General features: G+C 41.2%; 1 protein-coding gene across 2 annotated transcripts in view; it reads left to right on the forward strand.

Moving 5' to 3' along the window:
* Nucleotides 1–218: 218 nt before the first annotated feature.
* LOC102062874 (transmembrane protein 263) overlaps nt 219–25,762 on the forward strand; it is a 202,515-nt gene continuing 176,971 nt past the window's right edge. The window contains exons 1-2 of one of the 2 annotated variants that reach the window (XM_005480032.4): nt 475–610; nt 13,945–14,035. In XM_005480032.4, the coding sequence (XP_005480089.1) occupies nt 605–610; nt 13,945–14,035 (97 nt within the window). In that variant the 5' untranslated portion in view covers nt 475–604. Of the gene's footprint in view, nt 611–13,944; nt 14,036–25,762 lie in introns of both variants that reach the window. The other variant, XM_074543036.1, reaches the window with a different exon arrangement.

Genomic DNA, 25,762 nt, shown 5'->3' on the forward strand with positions numbered 1-25,762 from the left:
AGCTAAGCCTGGATGTGGCATTTAGTGGCATGGTCTAGCTGCCATGGGGCACTTACGTTAGACTCAGTGATCTCATAGATCTTTTCCAACCTAATTGATTCTGTTTGATTCTGTGAATGCCAGCAAGCCTGCAGTGAGGGCAGAGCTCGGAGAACTGGCTCCTCATCTTGGACAAACCAACGCTGCTGCTTCTATGTTTGACTTAAGGATGAGGCAATTCATCTCCCTTCGCTGCATTCCCAAGAAATTGTCCCACAGGTGAAGCACTTCACCTGCCGTGTCAGGCAGCGGTGTTGCCTGGGGGATGCCTCGGTGCGGGCTGCGCGGAGCCTTGGCTCCGTTGTGCGGTGCCGGCTCCGAGCCCCCCGCAGCATCACCGCGAGCCCCGAGCCCCCCGCCAACATGGCGCCCCTGACCCCCGCGCTTCCTCTTCCGGCCGGGTTGCCATGGCGCTGCCCCCCGGCCCAGCCTCCCCCCGCCCGCCGGTGTGTGTTTACATCGGGCAGGAGGAGCCGGAGCCCCAGCGCCGGGGGAGACGGGCACGCAGCCGCCGGCCGCCCGTCCTCCCTGCATCCCCGCCGGGCGGTGCTCCGGGAGACGCGGCATGAAGGTGATGCTGGCGCTGTCCCCGGGGCGGGGGGTTCGGCTGGGCCGCGGGGTGGCGAGGGGCGGGGGCCGGGCCCGGCGGTAACCGGTGGCGGGAGGTGGCGGCGGCCGTGCGCTCTCGTAACCAAGTACCCAACTTCCAGAAGCTTCCAACTTCGCGGGGGATGCGGTGTCGCTTCTTGGGTCCGTCTCCCTGGAAAGAATCCCCCGTTCTCTCCATTAAAACCCGTCTCATGTCCTACGGCGCTGAGACGGGAAGGGAATAGCGTGGGAGCCGGTGGAGGCTGCCTGCCCCGCTGCCCTTCCAGGCTGGTGTCTCCGCGGAGAAATTGCCCTCCGTCCCCGGGCCTCTTCCCTCATCCGCAGCACCTCGCGGGCCGTTCGCTGCCCGGCCTGGGGCCCGTGCCTCGCCGTGCGGCTGGGCTGCCCCGGTGCTCACCTGTGCCGCTGCCCCCGCAGGCCCTTCCCTGAGCCCGGCGGGAATCGTCGCCTTTCTCCGTAGTTTGCTGTGGAAAAATGTTAGGATGGAGAGTGTCTGTCCTGAGTCGGTTATTGGTATGGGTGCTGAGGCTGGCTGGACTATAGAAGTAGCAATATATAACACTCAGATGTGAGGTTGTGTCTTCTGTTGTGTTGGTTAGGAGTCAGTAATGCTGTTGTATTGGTTTTTCTTCACTTTATGTTGTCATATCTCTGTAATTTTCAAATGTGTGACTTTTAAAGGGGTTTTCTCTCATTAATCAGTCTGAAACTTGAGGCCAGCCAGGCATTCCCTGTTGCCTGAATTTGTCTAGCAGTAAAATAAAAAATGTATTATCTAGGTTGTAAGCTCTTTGAGGCAGAAACTAATAGGTCTGTATCAATCCCGATGGAGAGATTTGGCTCAGGCCTTCCTCCCAGCCTCTGAGTCAAGTAAGTGTGTGTTAGAAGTTCATCAGCTTGTGCAGGTGTTGGGTTCTGGGAAGTGCATGTGTGGCAATCAGTGGGCTTAATAATTGTCTCTGGGCACTAGGGGCTCTTAACCATGGTATCTGCGCAACTGGTGGGTGAAAGAAAAGGGGCAGCCTTTGCATACATGCAATAAATATATGTAAAAAGACCGCGTCCTTCTGTGCAGTGTATATTTTGTTGTGCATTTGTACAAAGCCTGACAGTAAAATGTGTATTTTTTTCTTTCTCTCTGAGTGTTTCTTAGTTCCAATAGTGTAGGATAATAAAAAATATGTATTGAGAATGTTATTGATAAACAGCACTATGGATTTGGGTGATTTGTTGACTTACACTGTAAAACAGAAACCTCAGAGTGCTGTATGAACGGTACATCCAGTTTGAGGTCAAAACTGAAAAGATTTCCTTCAGCTTCTGTTTTATTGCACTCAGAGTAAACAGCTGCTTATTCTTGCTAAGCCCATTACTTCTGCTGAATTCCTTTTTTGCCCCACTAGAGTGGGGAAAGCTCATGGCTATTTAAGACAAGCTCATCCAAAATACAGCAAGATGTGAGTGGAATCATGTTCTGACTGCAAGGAAAATGAGTGTGTTTGGGGGAAAGGTATCTGTTTGTTTTTAACCAATCATTGTCCAGGTATAAGCACTGTGTAGAGCTTTTCACTATAAAAGGGTTCACTTTTTTTCTCAGGGTGGGTAATTTCTTTCAGGGCACATTTCTTTCCATGTGTGCCACTTTTTGCTGTAGGAGTTGCTTCAAGTTTCTTCTGGGTAAGATCATTGCAGATGCATTATTTAAATTCTGAAGCTGCGGGTGGGGATAATTATCTTTTCATTTAACAAGTGGAACCCATTGAAATGTGCAGTATTTTCACCCCTTTAAAAGGGTGAGGAAAGGAGAAGTGCGGGGAAGGAGGATGTGTCTGTGTGATGTGAGTTGGATCTGAATCCCTTTTATGGGCCTGCTCATGAGTAGTTCAGTGTGACTTTAAAACAAATAAGTTTAAGGATTTGATCATTGCAGGGAAGACATCAAAACTAAGCTTTTCAAAAGTCATTGCATCAATTTCTCCCCTAGTTATTGTTATATCCTGGGAAATAGGTTTGAGTTTGTGTGTTTCTGGCAGCATTGGTTTTGGTGGTGAGCTCATTGATGCTGGTTAGCATGTTGCTGAGAAGGCAGAGCAGTCAAAAGAAAACAGGTTAGTGCTAGTATCAAAATGGTCTGCCTGCTTAGGGAAGGGAAGAAGCAGGCAAAGGGAAGTAAGTGGTAACATCAGGGGATGTTCTACTGCTGTAAAAGTGATCCTTTCAGGATCCATTACTCTTGCTGATCATTGCTGAGGAAACTGAAGCCTCATGTAGTTTATTTTTAAAACATTTAGTAAGTATCCTGTTGAAAAGATAGAGTGAAGTAAAGTAGTATGGCAAAGCAATGCTTTAAAACTTGGTGTTGAAGCTGGACTGGATTCAGGATAGTCTTTATGTGTAGTTTATTTCTGTTCCCATGTCTTTTGAGCTGTGTCTGTGCTGAAGGATGGTTTCTTGGTGCTCTTCCAGGCTATGCAAAGTACAAAACTGGTTAAAGTCCCGTGTCCTGCTTTATAGGACAGGAGTGAGAGGCAAGCAGCTCAGATTATGAGGTTCTTGTGCCCTTGCTAACAGAACCTCTTCGTGGTATATCTTCAGTGGGTGAATGAGGCATTGGGATAGTTCCTGGTATGGTTCTGCTGTGGTGACTGCTTCTAACACTGCTGCTGTCACTGGCCCAACCTAAATCCAAAATCAGAGACATGAAAGGCATTGAGAGCGGCAGGTCATATTGAAGTTCTTGTTTGTGAAATTAAGCTTAGGATGTGATTTAAGTAGCTGGTCCCCTCTTTATTGAAAGGATTGTTCAAAGTAGAATGAGAGCTTATGGTGCTTTGGCATGAGCTCACAGTTAAGTTATATAGTTTGGGATACGACGAGTGTCATAAATGTAACATTTTATAAACTTTGAGAAACTTAAAGCTATATGTAAGAGAAAGAATGTGGACTTACTGCCTATAGTTCTCTTTTGCTGACTGCCTGTGATAGTGAGTGTTGACAGATAAATTTTAGGGATCAGAATAAGGCAAGATATTTTGAAGATGCAGTATCAAATTTATGGAAAGCTCAAGTAAATATTTTTCATGCTTGTGTTTACAGACAGCTCTGTTCCTTAAGGATGTCGTGGGTTGTTCTGTCAAAATGATATATATGTAATCTTTTTGTTTTTACATGTGTCCAATCTTGTTTAGCAGGCTTCTTTATAGTTGAAATGAAAAGTGCTTGGGAAAGGAACAGCTCATAAAAATAGGAGACAAGAGTTATTGCTTTCTATGAAGTTTGTAGTAATATTTTGTTTTCCTAGCATGTAGTCCTAAATGTGGTCTAGAAATGAGGAGGAGCATGAATGTAAGTGATAGAGTAAAAATTGCATAAAGGTACAGAGAATATGGAGTACATATTCTGTAGATAATTTTGATTGAAATATTTGCCTGTGATTGGTTACATCTGTTTTTCTTTATGGCTGAACTGCCTTACAAACCTTGTAGTGGTTTTCTTTTTCAAATTTCAGCTGAATTTCAGAGAGATGGGAAAGAGTTGCATACCTTAGAAGTTCTGGGCAAAGGTATATTCTTTCATAGATGGGACAAATAGTAGAGCTCTTAAGTTTCTTCAAAAGAATGTTCTGATTGAACTTAGCAGGCGTCACAGAAGTGGCTTGTGCTGGTAAATCTTAGTCTTAATATGTCTGCAGAGCTGCTCAAGGTCTACTGCATTTCTTGGGCTTTGATTCATTCTAAAAACATTTTGGAGGGAGAACCTTTGCACCTCACAGATCTTCAGAGTAGAAGGCAGCAGTTACCAAAAGCTATTGCTTCCTGAATTAATTCTTGGTTGTGTTCGTAATGATCAAGTGTTTTTTCCATCTGACGGGTGTTTGGTTGCTGAGAGTTGTAACTCTGGTTGGAATCTTGTAAGCAGCAAGTTGTGACCTTTCTTACTACTTCTTGGAGTGAGTTTGGGAGAAAAGCTCAGCTTGGGAGAAAAGGCTCCAGCTTTCTATGGAGCCTGAGATAAAGGGGGTGTTACTGCTGGCAGTGCTTCTAGCAGTCAAGTTTTGACTGTGCAGGCTAGGTGGGAAATTGCAGGGCTTAAACGTACCAGAAGATGTAGCTTTTGTTCTGTAGAGTTAGTAAATATTTCATCTGAAACATTTCTTCTTTAAAGCACTACAACAACTGCATAGGATGACAAGCAATACTGATCTTGAAAAGCTCTGATGTGAGTTCAAAACTCATTTGTAAGGAAGGAAATATTGAACTACCTAGCCATCAACAAAATAAATTTAAAAGTTGTGTGATAAATAAATCATAATGCAATCTCCTAGCTAATTACCAAATGCAGAAAATGCATTTTGAAATACCTAATGAAATAAGGACCAGGAGTGAGTTCTGTCCTGAATAAAGTATTTTATATTTATTCTCAATTTCTAGCATATAAAATTACTTTTGAATGTTTTGAAACAACTTTTTAACTTCAAATGGATTTGCAGCTTTTTTTGTAGTCGAATTTTTAAAAAGGAAATTAAGATTTTTGGCAAGATGACTTTTGTTTCAAAGTCTTGCAGTGATGTCTCTTGTGACTCTTTTGGGGGAGAATGCTCATCTTTTTCAAGCTGTATATATGCTTATGTACTTTGAATTCAAGTCTTATAGTAAAAATTCTGATGTTCTAACTGTGAAAGCTCTCGAAAATTACTTAAATTTCAGTTCGTTAAAGGTAAAACAGTACTAGTGCACTTTTAAGGAAATAAATGCATGGAAATTGAGTCATATAAAACCACAGTTATAGAATTCTGCTTAATGCATCTTTCCATGAGGTTTTTGTTATTGTTGTTGTTCTTGTTGTTTTATTTATTGTGACCCTACTGAGGATAGTGAAAAGGTTATTACATTATAAGTCTCTAGCATGGTTGAGAAGATCTTAATGACCTTTGTCATATATGCCTAAATTATTAGGCAAAGGACTTCTCATTTTTCAGACAAATTTCTCATGCTGTCTGTAGCTCCCTAGAGTGATACTTCCACCTCTTGTTAGGAAAACGGAGAATATTCTTTCTGTAGAGTGCATTATCTCATTTATTCAGGCAGACTAAAAACTGGCATTAATCACTAAATCCGTCTGTCAGAGACCAAACTGGAAAAGTCCATTTATAGTATTTTATAGTATAGTTATAATATAGGATAGTATAATATAGTGTAGTATGTTAGTTATTCTCTTTGGGCCAGGTCAGTACATGATCAAATGAAATGTGATTTGCTTGGTTTAGATTTTGAAAACCACTCTTACATTCTTTCTGTGCTAACATTGATTTAGTAGGTGAAATCCAGATGGAAAATAAATGATCGATTGAGACAAAATTCAATACAATAATTAATTCAAAATCCAGAACTGTCTCGTCTACCACTGAGCAGACTGTACTGGCTGTTTGTTGTATAAATGGTGCTATCCATCCTGTACAAAATATGAACATGGAAAGTGTAAACCATCAGTGTTTGCTAGCTTGCTGAATGGAGAATAGACCGTGGTGTCATTAGTAGTCTTGAAAATTTATTTATGCCAAACAAACCCTGATTTGGATTACTGACAGTACAAAGTTGTTTTATTGCTGTAAAAATAGGATTTGACTGTTCTGCTGAGAATAGAACTCAATCTTGACTTGGCATTTGCAACATGAAATCTTGCTCTCATTGCCTCTCTCTACCTGTCCTGTTGTCAAGACAAAATTAAGTGTTAAAATCGTAGCCTCCCTAATGTGTTTGTCCAAACTCAGAAAAGAGCAAGTAATCTAAGCAATTTTTCTATTCTTTGTTACAGAGTACTTTGAACAAAGTTCTACAATTTTACACTACTGTCATCCTCAGCACTTCTATTTCTGTACTTTCCTTTAGCGTTCCAGGGGATTTATAACTGCAACTGAAATTCCCCTTGGGTTGAAACCTGGCACAGAAGCTCTCATTATAAGTGAACTTTGTTTTGCAAAATTAAAAGCAAAGCATCCATCAAGAGGCTTTCTTAAACAGAGAGGAAAGCAAAAAAAACCCAAAAATTTATGGTTGCTCATCAATTTTATTCCCACCGCAGGAAAAATCCAACTGACATTGGAAATCCCAAAGGTGTGCGTGTGCAGATTCAATGGAATGTTTCTATTGCATTTAGAAAACTTTAATTTAAAGTCTTAATTCCTTAAAGTGCTGAAAATTCGTTGCCGAAGTAAAAGGTGCAGCTGCAAACTGCCTGACAAAAGTACAGTGATAGTTGTAAACTTGTTCCCAGTGTCTGAGCAGCAGAGAATAAGGTGATGGTTGGGTGGGTATGTGCTTCAGGTGAAGTATCTGTTGGTCCTCAGCTCCCTGGAAAGGGTTGTTTTCATGTTGAACTACCTACCCAGTGGTTGGTTGTTTAATTTTTATTTTTCTTTAAACAACAGCCCCTTTTTTTTCTGTTGAAATTGAGACCTTATGTAATTTTGTAAAAAGCAGAAAGGGCATTGTGAGCCACAAGCCATTTTCAGATATGGAAGATGGAACAATTTAATTTGTTTAAACATGAAATATCCAATATAAGTTCTGAGAAACTTTATAACAGTGACTGGATAGAGGAGAGATCCCAAATTAACAGTGTCATTAATGATGTCATTTTAGGAAAGCCTGATGAAGGTCAGTTTCATTGTTACTGGGTCTGACAAACCCGTTGGCATCTGTGAACATTCAGCCCAGTCATAGCATGTATCATCTCTCATGCGTTTGGAGAAGGTGAAGTTGGGATGAGAAGGGCTGGGGTTTTGATTTTGTGGTGTTAGGAAGGGGCAAAGTAGCTAATGTGCAGGAAACTGTGGGTTTTAGTCTCGTGGATTTGAAATAAGTACTGTTTAAACCTGATACACAAATAGCCAATGCCTTCACTGGGGTACTTCAGCATCCCAAAGCGCTTAACAAACTGTCCTGTGTTTGGGGATTTCTTCACTTATTTCTTCACACAGAAAGAAACACTGAATCTTGTCATCCTTTAAGGGTGCATCTAATCTTTATGATTATCACTTGACATATATTTGATACTGTATGAAAAAGGCTGGGAAGCTTACAAGTGAAATCACAGATGTGGAGGTATGAAGCCTAGGCTGCCACAAATTTTCCTCTGCTTAATTGCTTTATTGGACTTGTGCCTACATAGAATACCAGGTCTGAAAGTCACTGTTAGGCAGGACAGAGGACATGTGATTTATGCTGGTAGTTGGGGATTTGCATAGAAAGAAGCAAGTCTGACCTTCAGTGCTCTTAAGGAGAGGCTTTAGGAGGAATGTGGCAGTTTCTTACAGTGGAAGAAGCAAGATTCTAGGCTTAAATCCAGAATGTAAATGAAGAATATTGTTAGAAAGGAGAAACTGGAATGAAGTGTTTAGAATCAAGAATGGGAATATGAAGGTTTAGATCAGGAAATAAATACCATTTTCACTTGAAAATGCACAGAGAAAATAGTAGCTAAAGCTGCAGATTTCAGAATTATTTCCAAAGTGTAGTGTCAACTGAGATAGTAAGCTGCTGCTGAATCCATGACTCTGAGCTTTAGATTCCTCCAGCTTCTGTTCTGAAAGGGGGAAAAGATTGCTTTTGAGTATAATGGAGAAGAGTATTTACATGATGTATTTCCTTCTGGTTCTGCTTGTGGTAGGGGATTTTAAAAAAAAATTGTCTTTAGTGAGTAGAGTAGGAATGGTGAAAAGGAGCAGAGTTGTAAAATATGTGATTCTCTCTAGGGGGACAGAATATAAGTAAATAAAGATAGCATAGAAAGTAATCTTACCGCTAAGGAGTTGCAGCTGGGCTAATTACTAAAGATTAGGAGCAGGCCTGACTTTAACAGGCCACAGTTGTAGCCAATAAAGAAGAGTGTTATAAAAGAGTGGATTGGTTGGTTGGGGCAACTGGAGTCAGTTGGTTACTCTGAGAAGAAGAAAGAGTCGGTGCTTAGAGGAGCTGACTATGAGAAACATCAAGGAGGTATGAAACTCTTGCACTAAGGAGACAACAATATGGAACCTTTGCAATATAATGACAACAGTTCTCTGAAGGGAATTTGAAGTTATTTGTCCCAAACTTGTTCAATTTCATTAATAATTTTTCACAAGATGTATAAATATATATTTTTGATTGCCCTCCCTCACAGTTGCCTTTCTTGGACTTTGTTTTGGAGTTTTGTGTTTTGCTGCTCGTTAACAAAATGAATTCCTGACTCAGTGAGCAGTCAATTGACAGACTTCAGTTTAAGATTATATACTGTAATTAATATAATGCCAAGTACAAAAGCAGAGTCTAAAAGGCCTAAAAGCGGTGATGGTGCAGGTAGGATTTTTGGGTGCTTTAAGATGACTCTTTAGAAAGCAGAGCTATGTTGGGGCATTTGCAGTGGCAGTCTCACGTTGGTATTGACCTACGAGCAAAATGAGCTGACACTGATGGCTTGGTGTTGGGATTGCTCCTGTACTATGTGGGTATTTTGAGTGCTTATGGCTCTGCTGAGATTGAGGTAGTATGGCTCTTTGTGTGATTGAGCATGCTGGTGTCACTTATTAGTACAAATGTGGTGATAAATGGAGCTCTTGGTTTCAGTGTCATAAGCATAATTCTGTACCTTGTGGAAAATGCTGACCCTGACTGGATAGGAACTTGCTTTCTGTCATGCAGGCATTTACTACAGCACTTGCGAAATGTGTAGCCTTTAAATATACTGAAAATCAGAGTGCATAGCTGAACTTCTGGTCAGGATTATTCTCAGAATATTGTATCCTGTGAAGGAGCATGAGGTATACACTCTGAAATGCTTGTATGCAATCTGTCACCCTTGTTTAATTCAGTACTGGCAGCCCTCTCTGTCCATAAATACATAGCTTCTATGAAACACATCATAAATCCACAAACAATAATTTGCCAGGTCACAGCAGTCCATAGTGTTTGGATTAAACTGCATTGTAAGGTCAGTAATCATGCAGTGTGATCAGAACAGGTGATTGTATGTTTCTCAGTTTCTGTGAGAATTCCTTTAGGAGTGATGATTTGCTGAATTCATACGAAGCTTTTCAGCTTCCCTAAGAGTTCATTGAAACTGTTGGCAGGAACAGAGTGAGCTACCTTGAAATCTCACATCTTTAACTTCATTTTTGGAAGAGTGGGTGTTGCCTCTGCTTGAGTTTACTTTTTCAGCTTGGAGATGGTGTTAAAATATGACAGAAAAATTGCCACTAAGCCTTAATGGTGCTCCTAGTCCTGTACTCATCATGAAATTGTACGAAGTGCTTGCTTGTTGAGGGCAGGGACTGTCTTTGAAGAGCTAAGAGATTTTTCTTAGTTATATATTCTTAGGCTGTGTGCCATAATCTAACTCTCTGTAATAGTACCTATTAAAGTTTGTGCTTCTCCAGTGGCTCTAGTGAGGAATGGAAACTCATTCCCAATTTAAGAGGCTATACAAACCCCAAATAATCAAAAGAATATTGTACAGTAATATCTGCTGATGTTCCTGAATCCTGTTGATACACCTTCCTGCATCCCAGATGCTCCTGCGGGAGTCAAAGCAGAAGCAATCTCTGTACAATCCTTCTGCCACCACTGCAGCTCCACAGGATTATTATTGAACCTGCAAGCCAATAACTTGCACAGTTGTGTGCATCCCATTCCCCTACTTGTCTGTCATGGATCCTTAAGAATGAAAAAAGGACGTGTAACTGCTGCCTCATTCTTGAAACAATAGTGTAAAAAGAAAGGTTGAGACAGTTATTGGGTTCAACCTTAGCATAGTTACAAACCTTCTCAGATGATTATTTCCTGGATATTTTTGATTGCTATAGGTGACTGTGCTGCCAGAGCTGTAGATATGGTAGATGTTCATTCCCAAGCTTGCAGCAGGTCCAGTGAATTGAACTCAGCAGATGTAACTAAAAAAGCAATGGACATGTGAACACAAGGAAAAAAAAAGCTATTGGAAAGACAGTTTGTAATCTTGATAATGACACCTGTCAGTGTTTGAGCCTTAAATATTACTTATGGAGATGTATATGAGAACCCAGAGTTTCATCCTCTGTTAATTATTTCACATTTTCATTAGTGAATCTCAGTACCATGCACACTTGTTCACTGGCCTCAGTGATTAGACAGACTTGCTGGAGTCTGATAAACTGATATTTACAAGACTACTTTCAGCAGCTCCCTGTATCATAGGTGTCATATGGCATACACAATCATATATTGTGATAAGATATCAGTGAACTGAGAACTGGAGTTACTCTGTAGAAAACATTTCTAACTTTATTTTAGCAACTAGGAAATCTCAAGATTGAAAATTTTCTTGCAAAAGAGTTCTTGAAAAAATTAAAATTGATGGTTACCTGACATGTCCATGCTTCACTTTAGACTATTTTCCTTTTTAATATTAAATTGAGGGGGGGGGGGGAATTAAATAGTTTTTTTGTTTGGGAAGAATTCTCAAAACCATAAAAGAAATATATGCTAAATACACTTAAAATATGCTGTGTTATGATTAAGTGTTTTTGAGTAGTGAAAAAAAATTTCTCAAAAATTCTGGTAGTTTCTGTTAGATATTCAGCATGTTCTGTAGAACCAGTAGTCTTGTATTGAGCATTTTTCCTCTGTAGTATTCCAGTAGCAGCTGTTAAAAGTTTTGAGTTGGAGGAAAATTAGTGATAGCAAACAATGTCTCAGCCATGGTGGTCTGTAATGAGCTCTTTTTTTTCTCACAGCTGGATTTGTTAATACTGGCTTAGGTACAAGGCTGACCTTCAACTAAGATAAATCTTTGTTTTGGAGTAAGTGTTGTCAGTGATATCCACCATACTGGAACATTGTATTGCTAGTGAACACAAGCAGTAATAGCTCATATCTGAGGAAGACAAAAACATAATGCCACCACTCACTGTGGGTAGCATTTTGCATCCTCTTTGTATTTATGTAGATGGCAACAACTGTAAACCAAAGGAGCACTACTTATCATTGGGAGAAGCTGCTGAGCAGGTTTGTCTCTTGGGAAACTGAGAACACTGACTATTCTGAAGAAGGGAAGACAAAGCTTTTCTTGCTGGCTTTTCCACAGTCCTTGGAAGTTGGTTTGTCTCCTTGAGCAGCATATAGCTAGTATGTGCAGATAGGTCTTACTTGTTTTAAGAAATTAAAGTAATTTTATTGCTGTAATCCAGAAAATACAGGCACAGGATTCATATTCAAGACCTCTTCTAGTTTAGGAGTTCCATAGTTGTGGTTCAGAATGTTTCCAAGGCATATATTGGTGCCTCATATCTTACATGTCCATATGTTTTATATGAAAAATAAATCTTCTGATCTGGTATCCTGCTGTAGCCTCTCCTTATTTTCTTTTCTCTCTGTGACACTGATGGGTGGGAAAGAAGTGTCAATTCACATATTGCCAATTGGTGTAGAAACTTACTCAAATACATACTTTATATTCAACTTGTTGCTCTTACCCATAATTGTTTACATGTTCTTAAAATCTGGACCACATTATTTAGTTGAAGTGAGGAGATAGTTGAATCTTGAGGTTGATTACTGGCTCCTGGGATTATTTTTTTTAATTGGACTAAGGCAACTTACTACTTTCCCATCTGTACCATGTGGTAAACACTTTCTTTTCTGTGATGGCTACTGCAAGGCATGACTTAATGTTTGAACTCTTCACTGACCAAAGCTGGGCACTGTTGATATTGTGTGTTTTTAAGCAAGGAGAAATTGGTAAATAGCCAAGGTGAAATTTGCATAGTCATGGATGGCAGAAATCCAGGCTCTGACCCTGGCCTCATCACGGTAGGCCTGTACGCTTCACCTGGTGGTCTCTTTTCTCCCTGCTGTAAAACATCTGAAAAGTAAGGTGGTACTTTTTGTTTTCATGTCCATCTGGTTGAAAATAATGGGGAATGGGTGAAAATGTGAGCTACTTGTGCAAAGGATGGAATTTGACAAGTGTGTTACTTTTCATAATGTGCGAATTGAGGAAACAGAGAAAGTAGCCAACGCTGTTGAGGTAACCTCTCAGTCACAGGGTTTGGAAAGAATGAAACTAAATACTGCAGCTTTAGGACCATAAGCCCCTTTTCTTCCTGACTTAAAATAATATTTTGCAAGCTGTTGATGTACCATTGATGTACCATTGATGTACCATTGATGTACCATTGATGTACCATTGATGTACCATTGATGTACCATTGATGTACCATTGATGTACCATTGATGTACCATTGATGTACCATTGATGTTGATGTACCAAGCTGTACTTCTGTAGCATTCCAGCTGTGTATGTTAGTACACATTTTCAGATAGTTCAGGATACAAACCCAGTCATGTTTTCAAAGTGCACAAAAGCTTCATTTTCTAATGACTGCTAAGTTTGTCATTTTACTCTTCACTGTAGTAATATTGCAAAGAAAATTAGGCTTTTTTTAGGGGAGCCCTCTAGCTATGCCTGGTGTTTACTCTTCTGTAACTTAAAAAAAAAGGTAAGTTGGGTGGAAGAAGATGGTGGGTTTTTTTTTCCTGTGATAGTTTGAAACTGAAAAAGCAACTATACTTTATAGTTCCACATGTCATGAAAATATTGTGTGTGTAAAGTTAGTTAGGCTGAAAATCTTTTTAACTCTGCTCATGTTCTTCCAGCAGTAACATTGCAGGCTCTTTACAGGATCAAGAAGGCTGGAACATGGAAATGCAAAACCTGGGAGGGTAGCCCAGTAGTTTTTCAGGAATGGTTAGTTTGGCATATTACACTTGGAGGCATAAATGGATGTATTGAGCTGGTAGGGGAAAACTCCACAGTCAGTGGACCTGCATAGGTTAGAAGATTGCAAACCAGTTTGCTTTGTTTTCCTTTGAGACAAATAGCATTTCAGAATCTAGTCTTGATAAAACAAAGAGGTTTTTTTCCTGAAGATTCCAGTTGAAGGTGGGTCTGCTGCTATCCTTGATAAATGAAAATTTTAATGTGTTACTGCATTATGTGTTTTAGAAATAGTAATTTAGAAATTGTGCTTCACTGGTTTTCAGGCAGTTAAGAAATTCAGACCCTTGTAACTTCATGTGCTGTTGTGAAAAGTCTTTTTTTAAATTTTTAAGTTTCTCCTTTCTGTATTTTGACTGCAAACAAATCTCCCAGCTATTTTTCTCATCAGCTAAAGTGAGCTCCTTGTGTCCTGGCTGGCATGTTCTCTAGTCCTCTAACCATTTTTGTGGTTCTTGTCTGAACTTTCTGCAATTTACCACCTCTTGCTATTCTGTTCTGCAGGGCCCTAGCTTAGAAACACAGATGGTGGATGATGAAACTGAGCCTGCAAGTGAAGAATTGCCTCCTCATCTGCGGGAAGAGCCTCCCGAAGGTACAGTGCTGGCTCTCAATGTAAACTCTTTGCAATCAATTGAAGAAAATGTTCTGGCCAAGAAGTCTGATTTATCTGTCTGACTTGAACCAGTATCTGCCTGTTTTCTGAGAGGGGTAAAGCTTTGTCAGAGCTGACAGTTTAGCCAACCTCCCAGCCAGAGGTCTAGCCAGCCCCTAAGCCTTCTTTTGCATTCAGAGGAAGGCTTTACCTGCTGAGGTGCAGACACAGTTCTGCATTCTCTGTAACAATACGGCTTCTGATTAAAATTGTCCTGCTTGATCATCCTGTCATCAGGCTTAGGAATAAAATGCTTCCTCTACTGTCTTATTTGTGATGTTTTGTGTCTTCATTAGGGGAGACTTCCTAAGCAGTCATCTTTTCTCTCTTTACCTCTCTCTGCAGCATCCTGCTATTGAAATTGTCCCCAGCAGAGACTTGTCAAAGTTAGGTATTCTAGTGATTTTGTTTCTTTTCACGGTCTCTCTTGGAAGCCAGTTTAGCCATCTGAGGAGGAGGCAATGAAATGCTGTCTGTCAGCAGGAGGCTCAAAGATGCCAATTTTAATTAAAAACCTTGTTTGCGATGACATGCCCTGGATTTATACAGGGAACAGATTTTTTTTCCCCACTCTGCAGAAGTCACAGACATTGAATATATGCAGCAAAATAGGTATTGCTTTCTTTTGAATAGAAGCTGCTAACATTGCTGCAAGTGATGATCCATCCTGAGCTTTGTCTTCAGTTCATTGGCTTCTAAAACACAATCACTTATAATCACTGTGGATGGCTTCAACGACCCAGAGAGAACTGAGATTCTTATTAGCAACTTACTGTTAAAATACCATGACACGTCTCTGGGAAACATGAATGTGTTTTATATTTTTCCTTTAAGAGAAAAAGATGCTGATTCAACATTAATACTGACAACCATTCTTAAAGGGAATATGAGCCAAGTGGATGGTTTTAGGAAGTCGCTGCTCCCATCCCGTCTTGTTGAGCATTGTTAAAGTTTTCTTATTAAGTTGTAATTTCTTGTTCTGCCATTTCATATACTTTGTGTTGATAATTACAGTATATAGAGGTAAGTGAAAGGTAGGTTTCTTTTGCAGCTCTTATAAAGCCATAAGGAAATAAATGTGGAGAATGTTGTGATTATTCTATAAATACTTGGAGGATATAATATTAATATTCCCTTCCCCTTCTTACTTTGTAAGCAATGCCAAGTCAGCATGTAATGACAGTTCATTGAAGTAAGAATTCTGGTCACTAGCTGAAGCTGATGATTACATGAGCCTGGAGACTATATCCTGGAATGTAAAACCCATCTTGTCTCATCAGTTTATCAGGAATAGGCTTAGGTTTTGGACTGTGGCTCTTACTTGTATAATCAAAAGAGGTTTTTTCAATGTGGCTCAGTATTTTTCAAACTAACTTTTTAAAATGAAAGCAAGTTCTTCTGCCTGCAACTCTGCTGGTTTGAATGACAATGAAATATGTCGGTGTTAGCATTCTACTTCTGTGACTTATTGGTTGTCTGGGAGAAGTATGTGGTCTGGATATACCCACTTTGCTGGTGTGAGGAAAAAGAACTGTAGCAGTTGAGCTGATTTGATTAAGCGATGATACAATAGATAGTCTGAGGTCAGTATGTACCTTTTGAATTTACAATGACCTCAAGAGTAGCAAAATAGGAGGGACATTGAGAGCACAACTGAAACTAGAGTCTGTTTGGCAGAAGAAGTGGAAAATTTTTCCTGAAGGAGAGCAATCCAGGGTTATGCTGAATTTATAGCTGGATTTGGATATTAGTTGAGTTGAGTAAAAGAAGTGTTCCTTAGAAGCTGCTGTCTACCAACACAGACCTACCAGAATCACTGTAAAGAACAAGTAGTTGCAGGAATCATTGCAAATACCTCATGGAAAAAAAACCTCTGAAGTCCTTTGACTTAAATACCATTCAGGGTGCTATCTTATCTTTGCTGGTTTTCAGATTTCTTATTTCTTCTGACAGCACTTTCCTAGTTAAATCAGATGCTTTGCAATACGTAAAACAGTGTTGTTGTGACTACTGCAGTCTTGTTTCCTGGGATCTATGAACTGGAGACCGTGTCTGCTTGCCTTCTGGTAATGAGTGCATAAGGGATGGAAGGTTCTCCAGAGTCTCTGTCTAGCACTGAACCATTTTTTCCCCAGATGGCATCCTAGTAACTTCATTTCCCATCTTGCACAGCATATCTACTGCCCTTCTGAAAGGAGAGGAATTGGAAGCACTGTTCTATGTACATACTGCAATAAGATAAGTTTTCCCTTTTAAACAGTGCTGCATAACAGCCTTCTACAAATAATGGGACAATTTTACATGTCCATCATGTGCATAACTAAAAGGAGTAGGTGTCTATGTGGGTAACAGCTGGTATGGAATGGCAGACGTTCGTCCCAAGTGCAGTATGGCAGCCTGGCAGCGTTTGAGGCAAGAGACATGCCAAGGCAGGGCTGGTATCTGTGTGTCACCTGAATCTCATTGTTTTGCTGCTGTTACGTTTAACTTTTTTTTTTGTATTAAACTAAATTAGCAGAGTAAATGAGTTAGAAGTACAGCTCCTGCCGGATCCCGTGCATGGCATCAGATGCCCCAAGGGGCTGTTCGAAGGCGAGGTTGCGTTCGCGGCGCGGCCGCGCGGGGGCGCTGCAGGCCCGGCCATGCCCGAGCCCGCGCTCGCACGGCCCCGCCGCCCGCAGAAAGGGCTCAGAGCCGTCCGCGCCTCTCCCCGAGCTGCTGTGCGGTGCCACAGGGGAAGCTCCCACACTCTGCCGCAGGAAGGCCGTTTATGCCCTAGCGATACTTTATCTCTTGACATCGTGATCCATCTGCCAAATTCACGGGGGTTTTTTACTCTCCCTTCATCTTTAGTATCTCTGTGATCCTTGTGACATACTTTTTTTTATCCCCTCATGTGAAAGGGAGGCACAGGGGAGCAGTAGCAATTAGCATCTGGAGTGCTGGTATGCTTAGCACTTCACAGAGCAGGCTGTGTAGGGCTGGTTTGCCATCAGCAGCTGGTGAAGGGCAGTGGGCTCTGCAGAGGAGCACACTGCTCTAAATGGTATGAGCTGCTTCCTTCTTTGCAAGAAATTCACCATGGCTTATCTGTGCTGCCACACATCTGAGCTACTTTCATGTAGATTTTGTGTGATCTTGAATGTTAAATGGAAGTGTGATTGCAGTGAGAGAACTAGATTTAGTTACTCAAGTACAGCCACACCTTGCTGTATCTGTTGCTTCTTTATTCTCCACTTCAGAGTTCTGTTGCTGATCATTTAATACAGTGCAGTGTTAATTGATATGATCACTTCACTTTTCTGTCCTTTTCCATTGAACTAATCAAGAAAAGTGGTAGCAATGAAATCTGGTGGTGATTAAATCTTCTGTGACATTCTCCATTAGGATATCTCAGTATATTCTTTGCTGCATATATCTCCTATTTATTACACAAATTTTTGTGGGAAAAGTAGCTTCATTCTGTCAAACTGCTACAAACTATGCATTTCAGGAGTGTCTGTTTGTTGATACTGGGGCATGGCTGTAGTTTGTTTTGGCCTTGCATTGCTAAGTAGTGCTGCATATACTGAAGCTCATTTCAAGGTGGTATGGTCTAGTTGCAAAGCTATGCCACTGATTAACAGTGGTAGTCCCTGTTGGGAGTTTACAAACCAGTGTGTTTTCTTCCATGGCCTTTAAGTACTAAGCATGAAGATTTTATCAGCCAACCTGCTGATAAAATAACCTGTTCAGTTTGGCAATAAGCCTGAGTCTTGTGTCTGAACTGTCTGCTACCTCTTCTGTAGTTTTCAGACCCAGCAGAGATGTTCCTTTTTTGTTGGAGATTAGGCCTTGTGGAGTAAAGTTTTATTAAAAGCAATGGGTTTTAGCAGCTCCGCAGTATATAACAGATCTTGGGAAATTTCATTTCCAAATAACTGTGGTGTTCTTAATTCAAATTGTTTTACACTTGCTATGGGTGAAGAATACACAGAGATCGTTACTGTAAATCAGATGATTTGCAGGAGTTTAGAACCTGGTATCTTGTGTGAGCCTTATAATCTGCCTCCATGGATGCATGTAGTCTTTGCTGTTTTGTATCTTCTGCAGGATAAATCTATATTGCATGCTTGTGTAGGAAGCTTTAGGACTCCTTATCCACAGTTTGAGAATCTCCAGTCCAAAGAATCTGGGAGTTTTGTGGGTTGCTCATTCAGGATTGAGTTTTGAGACCAGCATTTGACTGGTCTGTATGGATCAAACTAAAATAAAGTACAGTTGAGGTACTACCATCCATTTGAAATGTCTGAAATTAATTAAACTGTTAACTTCATGTTGGTGTATTCACTTATAAGAATGAGTTTATTGAAACCAGTAGATGCCAGAGGAACGTGCCTTTTCAGGCATCTCATCTGTGATGAGACCTTCAGTTGAAGTCTATGATACAGGTGTTTAATTTCAAAAAGGTACATGTCTATAAACAGATCCAGTTTTGATGGCTGCGTGGCACTTTTCCAATTATTGTTGGGCCAAATGTCTGCTGCAACAATTGCCATACCAATATTTAAATGCTGCAAACTTTATCTGTTCTGTTTTGCATTTTCTTATTGCAAGTAATATTTAGTGTGTCTGTCTCCCAGCTGCCCATATCCAAAGAACCTCAAAGAAATGACCCTGGAAAATGAGGCAGTTAATAGCAGTTCAATTTCCTTTCACTATCAAGCTTTCTGCAAAATTCTGTTGCCTTTTCTGGTGTAAAGTAACTTAACAAAGTTGCGTGTGTGCCTTAGTGTTGTGTAGTACATACCTAGGTAAGTCGTGTGTACATCGTCTACCAGACCAGTGTCTTGAAGTTCTGCGAAGCTGGCAGATGCAAAGCTGTGGTATCTGCTAAGCCCTCCTCTACTTTCCTGAGTCAAACCACGCTCTTCAGTGTGCTGCCTCATGACATCCCACGGTCAAATCCTTCTACAGAGGGCCTCTTTAAATGATCTGCTTTTTTTGTTTAATTGCCAGTCAGCCTGGATTGACCTCTGCAGTTCTGTGGTCATGTAACAAAGGCAAAAGACTGGGAAAGGGATGGCTATGATCTATCCCAGCAGTGTGGCCTGGCAGCCAGGAGGGCCAGCAATGCCCTGGGGTGCATCAGGGGCAGCATCACCACCCAGGCGAGGGAGGGGATTGCCCCACTCTGTTCTGGCACGACCCAAGTCCTGTGTGCAGTTTGGACACCACAGTGTAAGAAAGACATTAACTATTAGAGGGCACCCAAAGGAGGGCCATGAGAATGATGAAGGGCCTGGAGGGAAGCCATATGAGGGGAGGCTGAGGTCTCTTGGTTCCTTCAGCTTGGAGAAGAGAAGACTGAGGGGAGATGTCATCACAGGCTGCAGTTTCATTGTGAGAGGAAGAGGAGGGGCAGACACTGAGTCAGGGGAAATTTGCATTGGGTATGGAAAAAGTGCTTCCCCCAGAGCATGGCTGGGCACTGGAACAGGCTCCCCAGAGAACTGGTCCCAGCAGCAAGCCTGATGGAGTTCAAGAAATGTCTGAACAGTGCTCTCAGGCACATGGTGTGATTCTCAGGGTTGTCCTGTGCAGGGCCAGGAGCTGGACTTGGATGATCTTTGTGTCTCTTCCAACTCAGGATATTCTATGATTCTTAACTCTACTGTTGACTTTCTCTGTGGCTCTAGTCAAGTAGTTTGGCCTTCCTTGAACCACAGTATTATTTGTGTATGAAACAGAAATTATTGTTCTTCTTTATAGATCAGGATGGTGAAAAAGCAAACTAAATTTTTGGGTTTCATAGGTGGAAGATACTTGAAAATTGAATCAGAAATTGTGATCGTAATGTATAAATAATACAACACTGCCTGGTACATAACTTGTCAATTTCTCTCTTTTTTCTTTGTTTTGACCTTTTTGAGTCCTCAAAAAGGTGATTGGACTTGTCAGATAACTTTAAACAGAAAGACAGGTTTCTTAAAAAGCAGAAAAAGAAATTAGCAGTGAGGCTGTCTGTTCTTTGGAACTGGGACTTTATGTACCTGGTGTGTCCTCTCATCTGTAAAAGCATTTCCTGAGCTACTTCTGTAAATGCCCTGAGGCTGAAGAGCAATGTTTCAGTATCATCTGTCTCTAAGGCATGATTCCTTGCAGCCGTGCTCTTCTGTTGGCCAAACCAGTTCTTGACCTGTAGTGTCAGCTCAGTCTTGTGCACAAAGTCTGGCTTAGTATTTCTGTTAGATTAGAACTTTTGATGGATATGGAAGTGTTTTATAATGTGTTTCTATTAAATTTATCATTGTTTTAGTAAAGCTGGGGCTCTTCTTTAAATTCTCCATTGGCTATATTGGCTTACTCATGCTTTATTTAATTTAGTTCTCTGGGGGAAATTGACAATCTGGAATGTGATTAATAAGCAGTGTCTGTGTGTACCCCTTTCTCCCTCTCTCAGCCCCCACCCATCTGTATTCCTGTTGGTGTATGCTTGTTGCTGAGCAGGCATCTTCCATTCAGCAGCTATGTTACATTGTCTTCTAGAAACAGCATGAAAGCTATTGAAATTGTTTTTATTCCACTCCTCCCTATGTCCTATCCTTTCCTCTCCACTATTTTCATATGATTTAATGAGAGGTTTCTTTGACAGCTCAGCATCCCTTTTTTCTAGCCTACTCCATGCCCTGCAAATCATTCTGTCACTAAGTGTTGTATGTGTGCACAGCATATGCTGTTAAGGGCAGCACAAATAGTTTCCAAGTGCCTTGTGGATTGCAGAAGAAAGGTTCTCATAACTTAAGTGTAAGAAACCTTTTATCAGTGGATCTTGTTAATACAATGATATTGTGAAGTGTGTGAGTAGCCATCTGGTTTTCCCTGTGGGCTTTTGCCCATAGGATGGGGCAACAGTAGTTTTACCTTTTGCCTGGGGACAGTAGATGGAAAAAAAAGTGTGAGATCCAAAGGAAAAGATACTTCAGTGTGAAAGGTCATCAGGAAGCCTCTGTCAGAAGATGCATCTTGGTCAATTCCTAGTGAGTGTGGTTTTTTTCTAGCAATAGAGGTTTGTACAATGTATCTTATTACCTGGCTGAAGTAGCAGACATTTTTCACTGTTTTTATACTGGTTAGAGATATATGAAATGGTGTAAAAGAATATATGTTCTTTTACTATGTATTTTTTATTTCGGTGGGCAAATACATTAACATTAAGATGCAGACAATTGTTCTTAAATGGATGTTGTGGTTTAACCAAGTCAGCAGCCAAGGCCCACGCAGCTGCTCACTCACCCATTAGTGGGCTCGCAGAGGGAATCGGAAGGATAAAAGGTAGAAAACTCATGTGTTGAGATAAAGACAGTTTAATAGGGAAAACAAAAGCTGTGCATGCTAGCAAAGCAAAAAAAGGAATTAATTTACTGCTTCCCATGGGCAGACAGATGCTCACCCATCCCCAGGAGAGCAGGGCCTTGGGAAGACAAACATCATAACTTCAAACATCCCCCACTTCTTCTTCCCTGCATTTTATATGCTGAGCATGATGCCATGTGGTCTGGAACATCCCTTTGGTCTGCTGGGGTCACCTGTCCTGGCTGTGTCCTCTCAACCTCCCATGCACTCCCAGTCCCCTCACCACTGTGACAGTATGAAAACCAGAAAGTACTTTGGCTTTTCTGTGTAATCCCTGCTCAGCAATAATAAAAACATCTCTATATTATCATCACTGTGTTCAGCACAAATCAAGAACATAGCCCCATACCAGCTGCTGTGAAGAAAATTAACTCTACCCCAGCCAAAAGCAGTACAATCAATCTTTCAGGCTTGTAGTTATCAGTCCTGTTTGGAAGCTGAAAAAGGAAACAGTTCCTGCTTGTTCCTAATGGACTAAAAAGTCAAGTAAGTCTCACTTTTACATATAGCTACAGTCTGAAGTATTAAATAAGAATGAGCAATGCAGTAAATCCAGGTCAGGAGTGAAATTGAATCAATATATCAGTGTGTTAACAATGATGATATCTTGAACTGCTAAACTATCAGAGTATTATAGCAGGCAATTAAATCATAAGGTCGGTACATGAAGCTGTTAATTCTCCTCAGAACTGAGGGAAATGCCCAGTTAACATTTCATAAACATCTGTAGTCTCAGCCTGACTGCCTGCCTTGATTTCAGCTGTTTGTGAACAATTTGAACCACTACTTTGATTACCACTATGATTGCACAATTGCATCAATCTGGCCTCTTCTGGACTGATCATTTTGGATCACAAAAACCAACCTGATTCTGAGGAATAGGTTTTTTTCAAGGCTGTTTATGAACTTATGAATGAGCTGTAAAGTGAGAGTTCTTGTGTCAGTTTGCTTGCTCTCTAGGATAATATTCTAGGAGAAAATAATCTAATTTGAAACTGGGTGGAATTCTAGAGCAATTTTTACAGAAAGTGGTCTTGCACTAGTATGGACATATGTAATTCTATATCTTCTTTATTTTGTGAACACACTGAAGACCAATGCATGTTCCTTATTAATGTTTTGGATTATTAAACTATTGTGATACATTTCTTTGACATATTATGTGGAATCTATCCTCTTTCTATCTATCTGATACTTGTATGGTAAGAGAATTTATCTAATGCTATGTTTTGTCTCCTATTATGCTCCCTTTCTACCAGTAACATACTACTGGTTTCAAGTTTTGCCCAAAGTATGTGATATTCTGTAGGATATACCTGCTCTAAAAAGTTTAGGTAGCTTTATATTTTTGGATCTTGTATTATGAAAAATGAATGTATTTTTCTAGTTGGCATCCAAAAAGAATAAGTATTCTTTATAAAAAATATTACATCTATTTTGCAAATAATGCTAAAAATAAGGTATTTTTGTGAGTTGTGAGAGGGTCTTGGGATATAGGATTGTTAAATGAGTATATTGGAATATTGTTGCAGTTGAAAGAACAGATTTATAGTATTGAACTATAACTTACTTTATTTCTTTGTAAATGAGACTTCATTTTTGGAGTTAGGCATTCACCTAATGAATACCAGTTCATCCATTTAAGATTCTAAGGAACAAGCAATGTTGTTGACCTCTACTGTTTTTACCTTTCCAAAACTCAAATTTTACTGTAAAGGTATAATCAAAATAATAAAGGTTCTGTCCTGTGCAGAAGTTCAAAGCCAAAACTCTTGTTTATTTCCTTCTCCTTTCCCCATCTTCCCAAATTCTCTGGAGATTTGTGTGTGGTAGTGATGTGTTCTGGGTTTTTTTGAGTGGGTTGTTTTTTTATTAGTTTGTTTTCCCCTAAAAAGGGGAAAGGTTTCCCCTGTATCTCTTGGATACAGAAGTGGGATAATTCTAGTTAGTTATGTGAACTCATCCTCTTTGGCTGACCCAGCTATTCATGTGTATCTAGCACTGGAAAGTGTAATTTTGTAAAAGACCTGGTGCCTCCCACTCACCCCTACAAATGCCAAAGAACAAACCTCCAAGATTTAATTGCTAGTGCAATATGTTAAAGTTAGGGCTCACTTTGGGAAATGCAGATTGAGACTCTGCGTTTGGTTTAGTGTTTTTATAGCTTGAGAATGTTACTTTGTTGTTGCAGTATATTGTTCCTAGCATCTTGAGAGTTGGTTGGGTTTTTTTTCCCTCTAAATATTAGACTCAGTTGATCAGGGAAGTGGGTAAATTCTTCCAGTTAATGGATCTTGTACTTTTACATTGAAAAGAGACGAAAAAAACCTCATTTACAAAGTTTGATTTTTGTTTAAGAATCTACTTTATTTAGAGAAATCTGTTTTCTGTGATATCTGGAGATCTTTAAAAGATTGTGACTACCTGAACCCAGCTCTAATGAAAAAACAGTTCAGTTGCTGGTTTAAGCTTAACATGTGCTCACACTCCTTTAACATATGTTTCAGCTCCTGAAAGAGATATTCTGCATTCAGCTCTGGCTGGAGGTTACCAGTTTCACCCCAGTGCATGGCCACGTGTGCTTGGGTGCCAGCACAACAGCTGCTGAGTGCCCATGGAGACATAATGCCTCTGTCTGGAGTGGGTGTAACTGGAGTGAACGAACCTTCACATCGTTCCCCCGATGCAGAGACTGAAGGATGCCTTGTCCAGCCGAGTAGTACCTGTTGTGTGTCGGTGAGCTTGTATGGACCACGAGGACAGGCTTGGGGTCTCCTGTGTGTGCTGCGGAGCTCACCTGGCTTCCCCGTTGTTCTGGCCAGGAACAGATGCAGCTGCAGGCATCACTTAAAACCTCTTTTTGATAGCATACAGGAGGTCAGCTCTTGATGTTCGTGTTTCTAGCAACCTCAGTGTGTAGCACAGTGATTAAGATAGTGAGGAAAACAGAAGGATCTTAGCTTTTACTCCTCCTGGGTCTGATCCAAGTAGCATTAATATGACATGAGACGTTTTGTTGGTATTTGATTAACTCGGAGGCTTGTTCTTGTTTTTGTGTGACACATTGTAAGTTAACCACCCGGCATGCCGACATGTGCGATTAAAAACAAACACTTAGAACTGAATTGAGGAGCGGCTGCCAAGCGTGCCGCAGGGAGGGGCTGGCGCAGCCTGCCCTGCGCGGCTTCTCTGGGACGGGCTTCACCCGCTGCTCTCCGCAGCTTGCGTCGGCACCTTCTCAGGTCACTGCTGAATTGCCGATATTTGTTCTCCAACATTTTATTCAGCTGTCTTGCGCAGTTAAACAATCCCGACCAAGTGTGGGAACTGCAAACGGCAACTTAGAAGCGCGTTGCTCAGGCAGCCCGCCCTCGGTGCCGGCCGCTGTGTTTGGGGCTGTCGGCCCTGCGGCAGCGCGGTGTCCCTCGGCGCGGAGCGGCGCTGCCGGGGGCTCCGTGGCCCAGCAGGGGGCTGCCGAGGGCCGCCCGCCCGCCCCGGGCCCGGCGGCGGCCGCGGCGCTGCCGCTTTTATCCCATCGCACGATTGCACTTGCGTTTTTCCTCAGTTTAAATTCCGGGACAGCAAGAATGGGTCTGGGCTTATTTCATAATTAGCTAATTAATTTCACAAATAACTCTTGGAGAGCTAACAAAGCTTATTTTCCCTTGTCACTGCCTTCTCTATTACAAGATTTTTAACCTCGCCTCTTTGTTAAGGTCCTTGCTGTGGAAACAATTCCTCGTTTCTCGGTCAGGATGTTTTTAAAGGTAGTGTTGCCCATACAGGCAGCTGGGTTTGTGGATGCTAAGCATCCAAAGGAGTGAAAGCCATGGCACGCACAGTAGCTGTTCGTCTTGCTAACCTTTGGCTTTATTTTCAGACCTGAAATGAGCTTTCACAGAGTTAATGAGAAACCTTCGGCTGATTCAGTGGGCACTTTCCATAACACTTAAAGCAAAATGTACCCTCCGACCTGTGCGCAGATGTGCAGTGCCTGAGAAAACTCACAAACCCTCTTGAGTGGAAGTGCTGCCCTACGATTCTGCGGCGTTGCGTGGGCTGGGAGGGCCCCTGCCAGCGCCTCCTGGAAGGGGCCGTGCTGGGAGAGGCGCGGGAAGGACGCGCTCCTGCCCCGGCCAGGGCGCGGGGCTGTGGTTGCTTCAGCAATGCTCCTGTGCCTGTGACAGGGCTGTTCTTGTCAGCCGAATGCTGTTCTTCCAGGTGGTGTGTAGAATTGTTTCTGAAGTAGAGTAGTTCTTTAATTGATTATTG

Source organism: Zonotrichia albicollis, chromosome 6 (genome assembly GCF_047830755.1).
Source record: "Zonotrichia albicollis isolate bZonAlb1 chromosome 6, bZonAlb1.hap1, whole genome shotgun sequence".
Taxonomy (NCBI): Eukaryota; Metazoa; Chordata; class Aves; order Passeriformes; family Passerellidae; genus Zonotrichia; species Zonotrichia albicollis.